Source organism: Sinohyriopsis cumingii, chromosome 5 (assembly GCF_028554795.1).
Source record: "Sinohyriopsis cumingii isolate HCF-2022 chromosome 5, ASM2855479v2, whole genome shotgun sequence".
In the NCBI taxonomy this organism is placed as follows: Eukaryota; Metazoa; Mollusca; class Bivalvia; order Unionida; family Unionidae; genus Sinohyriopsis; species Sinohyriopsis cumingii.
This window is the reverse complement of record NC_142965.1, coordinates 116,505,414-116,511,984: the sequence shown is the minus strand read 5'-3', so window position 1 is coordinate 116,511,984 and position 6,571 is coordinate 116,505,414. Positions and strand designations below refer to the sequence as shown.

Here is a 6,571-nt window from a genome sequence, read left to right as displayed (position 1 = left end):
TGTTACAAATTTAACATCAGAGCTCTTGATATGACTAGTCCAGGGTATGAACCCGCGATCTCCAACATCGGAGGCGGACTCTCTAACCAAATGTATGCCACCGCAGTGGTCGGGAGGATTATCATTGTCTTGAAATTTAAATTGTCAAACGGAAAAATCAAAACATTGCACTTGAAAAGAGAAAATGAAAAACTGAGTAATGCTTAGGAGGATAAATGTCATATTTCATTTGTGTGCCTAGCGTATGAACATTTACATAGAAATATATTTTCAGTAAATTTTGTGTAATCTCCGATATGTTCTAATGTATTAAACTATTTTAAAGTTTTCGAATAATAAAACTTTTTAAAGAACTTTTATTTTTATCGACAAAGATTTCATAAATGAACAACGTCTCATTTTACTGTTGATGTTTTTGTTCTTTGTTTTGACGAAATTAACATTAATTTTGTATTTTCTCCATTTCTCTGATGAGTTTTCATACAACCCTAAGTTTTCATTTTATTATTTTCACAAAGCTAGCTGCAATTGTAAAAGTTAAACTTATTGTTATTTTTGTGTGCCGCCATCAATTGATTTTGTTTCACATTTCCATGTATGTGTTTCATATTTCCATGTATGTGTTTCATATTTCCATGTATTTATTTTATATTTCTATGTATTTTTTCTTCATATTTCTACGTATACTTATGGGTCACTTGTCTAAATGGAAAACAGAGTTCATATTCTTTGTTGGTGTACTGTGTACAAGCATTAGTTAGCGAAGAATATCCTTATAGTTCAGTGATTTTGAAAGTTTAAACAAATATTTTAGATGCTGAAAGTGTAAATAAAGCTCTTAAGAAGCTACAAGTAGTTTAAGTGTTATAGACACGCACACTCACGCATTCCCCGCATGAAACGAGAGTATATAAGAGCTCTAGAGGCCATACCAGGAAAAGGCCATTCTCTGTTGCAATATCATCGACATTGTTCTAGTAAGTATTTCTTTTTGTACTAGGTTATTGTTTTCGTCTGTCCCTCCGTGGCACTGTCTATTTGATATATATCTTTCACGCCCTGTACGGTGTCTTAATCCATGTCAACGCTATTTGCATATCATTCGGCATACATGTGTGTACACGTGAAAATAGCAATATTCTGTGCAAATGCGCCAATGTTATTCAAGTCATGCATATCATGCATGTACTTATATATGAAACAAAACAATATGCAGGTCAACTGAAAGTATACATGCATAATTCAACTAAAGGTACGATTTGCACTTCATATAGCATTTTCAGAATAAAGCACACTGTCGTTAGTCGGTCTTTCATATGTCTGACGATAAAATGTTTGTAATCGTTGACATCGTGTGTGGTGTCGCTTAGTGATGTTGATGATGATGATGATAACGACGATGATGATGGCGATTACGACGACGTTGATGATATGAGATGTAGGTGCTAACGATGATGAATCGGAGATTCTTCTAATGACGATGATGCTACAACTATTGCTGCTACGACTCCTACTATTTGCAATAATGATACATATTTTCTTCTAACTTTGTTTTTTATTTTATTTTCGCAGGTAACCAACCATGAAAGTCTTAATTGCTCTGACAACCATTACCTTTCTGGTCAGCGTTCAGGCATCCTCAGTCCCTATATTTCCAAAGGATGAGCGCGTCTCTGAGAGAAGTAGTCATACATACATACATACATACATACATACATGCATCCTTTATTATTTGTATCATAATTCACAATACGCTATCGTGATATCTAACCATTGTTTTCGTTTTGTTCAGGAAAAAATCCTTTATTACTTTTATCATAATTCTCAATCCGCTATCGTGATAACGATCTTAGGTTTTCGTTTTGTTCAGGAAAATAATCCTTTATCATTTGTATCATAATTCACAATACGCTATCGTGATATCGATCCTTGGTTTTCATTTTGTTCAGGAAAAAAATCCTTCATTATTTGTATCATAATTCACAATACGCTATAGTGATATCGATCCTTGTTTTTCGTTTTGTTCAGGAAAATATTCCTTTTTTATTTATATCATAATTCACAATACGCTATTGTGATATCGATCCTTGGTTTTCGTTTTGTTCAGGAAAATAATCCTTTATTATTTGTATCATAATTCACAATACGCTATCGTGATATCTATCCTTGGTTTTCGTTTTGTTAAAAAAAAATAATCCTTTATTATTCATCGCTGCTGCATAAGAAGCTCCACCCTCGTGATTAGAAGATTAGAAGATTAGAAAGTAGAATCTTGGGTCAAACACTCGTAAAAGCCTTCTATTGTATTCTGGCCCTGGGAGTGGAATCTTCTTATCAATGAGTCAGGGCTCGCTTAGCGATGTGTTTATATTTACATTGGACGAAAGAGAATCAGACGAGCTATATGTTTTACATTAGTGAATAAATCTTCTCCAGGTGTAGGCACGAGAACACGGGAAAGGCTAATGAAAACGCTTTTAGAGAATTATGTCAAGAGCGTAAAGCCTGAACCTTCCGACGGATCCCCTTTACAAGTTACCATATCGCTTTCATTGTTCAACCTCGATAACGTGGTGAGTATTGAGTACAATATTTTCATGGGATATGTACCACCATCGCCATCACAACCATCAGTACTATAACGACTATTATTCATGGTGCTCCATCTCCTTCTCTCGCCCACCTTCTTCTCTATCTTCATCTTCTGCTACAGCTGCTGCTATCACTGCTAAGATTACCACCACAATATGTACCTGCTGCTGCCACTACCATTACCACAACACTATTTTACTAATGCTTCCATTTATATTACATGTATTTGTACTACTATTATTATTGTTACTATTGCTACTACTACTACAACTGCGACTGTCATCATAACTCTATCACCAATAAGACAACCGCATACTACTGTTGATATTGTTACAACGACATTTAGTAAGCAGGTACAAGTTATATAATTAAAAAATAACATTATATCTCTTTACGATATGAGCACAAATTGATGGCGAAGTAAAAGGTTGTGTTCATTTTGGGAGGATATAAAATTTGTTCCAGAGTTTGCGCATGCAAAGTGTGATTAAATACAAAAAGTAACGCATGCAAACACCTAATGAAAGCAAAAACCGCAACAAAGAGAGTAATTACAGCAATATCAATGAAAAGTGTCATGGATCCACCATTGACAGTAAACTATATTCATACAAAAGAAATCTATTTAAAAAAAGCCGTATCCATATAACCATTCTCCTCCGCATTGACTTGTGATTGAACAGTTCTGATGAACAGCATGTACATTTATTTGTTTTTGTTGCCAGGATACCATTAGAAGGATAATTGAAACTCATTCATTGGTATTACTATCCTGGACAGACGAAAGACTGTCATGGGATCCTTCAGACTTCCGTCAAGTCGGCATGCTCCACATGCCGTCGGACTCTATCTGGATTCCTGATATTACTTTGTACAACAAGTAAGCAACTTTCTCTGTTGTAAACCACATTGCATCATTCGGAAGTTAATTTAGTGGCGTCAGCTTACGTTTTTTGAAGTCTGTGTCATATTGTTGATATTACACGTATTTAAGTGGTGTCACGTCATATTTGGTAATGATGTCCGAATTTATGTCATTGTCAAACAATCGTTCACTATTTTGTCATGGAAGTAAAAATCATACTTTTGTTTCTTGTTTCATTTGATCTTATTGTTAAGCATTGAACTGGTTCAATCTTAAATCCCGAAGTAACAGAAATAATAGAACTAATCACGTTATATCTTTTTGACGATGACTCAACATGACATTGGTGGCAAAATTTATTTTGTAGCACATGCAGTGATGTCTCTTAAAATTCAAGTTAGGTACAAGAGCTGGGACATAAGTATGTTGCAACCATTCATAACGATATATTACGCCACTTTGTGAATGAAATCTTGATTGTTTTTAAACATAAACGTATATTATAAAGTCCATTTGATTATTGCAATTCCACCTTTCGTTAAAATTGATACTCAGCGACAAACATTGTTCGACTCGTATATCATTGATACGTCAGCCTGTAAAGTCATCATGATAATTATCTATGTCGTAATCTTCATCTAGCATGATCTGTGTTATGTCTGCTTCCAGTGACGGAAACGACCAGAAACCAATGATAGACATGATTGCCGATGTTTACAGCAATGGATCCGTCATCTATGTACCTGAGCTCCATCTCAAGAGTTTGTGTGGAGCAGGTCAACAACATACTAACGGAATCAATACATTTGATCGTCTCCGCTTCCGTGACTTGGTCTGTAAGTTCAAGTTTGGGTCTTGGACTTACGACGCCAAAGAGATGAAGCTTGTGATCCCTTCATCACAGATAGATATGTCGGATTTCAGACGACTCCCCACCAATGAATTTCAAGTGAAAAACACTAGCGCGGAAGTGAATCAGATCACATACAAATGCTGCCCAAACCCCTACTTTCTCGCCACGTTTACCATCGTTGTCGGCAAGAATCTTAAGTACTATTATGATAGCGCACCAATTAGCACAGGAGATGACGTCGAGACACGAGCTAATGCGCAAGTCTATCATCGTGACCATGTTTATGTTAGTGGCTACGATGTCCCTGAGGTTCGCTGATGATGATTGTCCACGAAGCGTGAAAGACACTCCATCATAGCTATAGGCATTTACGCCTGCTTTTATTGTAATCACATATATATGCAGTAGGATAGGCGTGCCTATATCCTTTTTAGTTTGTTTGTTGTTTTGGTGGTTTTGTTATTATCTTCATTTGTTGATTCCTCTTTGATGGTGTTTGTCCTACAATAAAAATGTACAATATAATAAAAGAAAAACAAAATGCAACTCTGTGATGAATGCTTTGTATTTACCTGTTCTATTATGTACAAACAATATATCTGATCATCGTTGTTTCTTGCAACTTTCAGCCACTGTATACAGAGATTACAGCATTCATGGAGACAAAGGCGGTCGGTTTCTGATTCGGACAAGAACAGATCCCTCTCTCTCTCTCTCTCTCGCACACACACACACACACACTTTTACATTTACAAGAACAGTGCATACAGAATTCTGCTTAGTAAACGCAACCGAGTTAATAAGTGCCTCCCCCTTTTATAATACACGCAAGTGCTTATACGTGACTATATCCAATAATATAACTCAGTAAAGACAGTTGTTGTTGTTGTTGTTGTAAGGTTTAACACCATTTTGCAGCACAAGATAGGCTATACATGGCGGCCATTATAAAAGGTGGAGGAAGAACCCTCGAAAACCCCGGGAAGAACCACCGACCAACGAGAAGCTACCGGCAGGTTTTCTCACATACCCACATTGGCTGTGCCCGAGACTCGATCCCACACAGACAGAGGTGAGATGGCAGTGATCCGTAACGGTGAGCGCTTTAGACCAATTGGCCCGCACCCCATAATTACAGAGAACTCGCTTTCTTTAATTGTCAGATTTTACACAGAAGATATCCATGGGTGGACAAAACATTATCTGCAGGTTCCATGCAAACTTTATCGTACTTCATGTTTAATCAATATACAAACATATTTTGGCGGGAAAATGAACATCAGCTTAGGGGGCAGGGTCCAGTTTTTATGTACAAATTTAATGTCGCAATCAGCGACCTAGTATAAAAAATCATAAAAAATCAAATACATAAGTGGGGTCAAAAAGGTCCATATTTTTAAATACCTATATTAAAACAAAGCATAAGAATAGTATTCACTAACCAAAGAAGTCAATCGCAGTTCACAGCAGAAGAGGTTTATGCACCCCAACCCCTATTTATACCTGCATTATTCACATCCAAATGCCATTTTTGACAGCATGTGGTGCTCACAGTACAAACGCAAGCCCTTTCCCTGGATGAAAATTTTGAAAAACATTGTGTACTAAATAGTTTGATGCAATTCAGAATAGTTGTCATCCAAGCCGTTTTTGAGATACTCTAGTTGCCTTGAACCCACGTGTCTACTGCTATGGGAGGCTAGCTCTTCTTCCTAGCCAACTATTGGTATTTCACTATCAACATACTGCAGAGCAACTATGGAAGGTGTACATGCCTGACATCAATTTCAAGAACAACACAAGCCCAAAACACCTAGTTCACAAATATATCCATATCTATAAATACTAAACAATAATAGCTGAAAAAGTCAAACCATAGCCTTAAGTTAAGAAATTTGCCAGAGGCCAATTTACGAAACTGGACCCTGCCACCTTATGTTGGGTTTAGTTCCCACAAGCTGATGGATTTTTATTTTACTCTTTCAAGTGGACCAAATAACAGCTCAGAATTATAAAATAAATGTACTTTAAAGTGCACCCAGAGAGAACAAAATACTTTAGGTGTTGCGGTCTTATATAAAGGCTGTCTCTTCACAGGTTTCCACGTACCTGGTGTGTCTGTTCGTCAGAATACTGTATGACTTTGCAAAATTATTTAATGCTATTGCACAAACACTTGAGTGGCACCGTTGATGTTGTATTCCGATCATTTTAAATGCATCGTCCTGAACGTGCTGTATGTATCGTTCTGTACGTGCTGT

At 36.6% G+C, this 6,571-nt stretch overlaps 1 protein-coding gene across 2 annotated transcripts; it reads left to right on the top strand.

The window, feature by feature from the left end:
* Nucleotides 1-834: 834 nt before the first annotated feature.
* Nucleotides 835-4,856, top strand: LOC149800040 (neuronal acetylcholine receptor subunit alpha-6-like). Of its 2 annotated transcripts, none has more exons than XM_089959567.1 (5): nucleotides 835-977; nucleotides 1,573-1,682; nucleotides 2,437-2,573; nucleotides 3,318-3,472; nucleotides 4,127-4,856. In XM_089959567.1, the coding sequence occupies exons 2-5, from the start codon at nucleotides 1,583-1,585 to the stop codon at nucleotides 4,626-4,628; spliced, it is 894 nt and encodes a 297-aa protein (XP_089815693.1). In that variant the 5' UTR covers nucleotides 835-977; nucleotides 1,573-1,582; the 3' UTR covers nucleotides 4,629-4,856. The 2 variants fall into 2 exon arrangements, with proteins under 2 accessions (XP_089815693.1, XP_089815694.1); XM_089959568.1 differs by lacking the exon at nucleotides 835-977 and adding an exon at nucleotides 1,420-1,438.
* The last annotated feature ends 1,715 nt before the right edge of the window (nucleotides 4,857-6,571 follow it).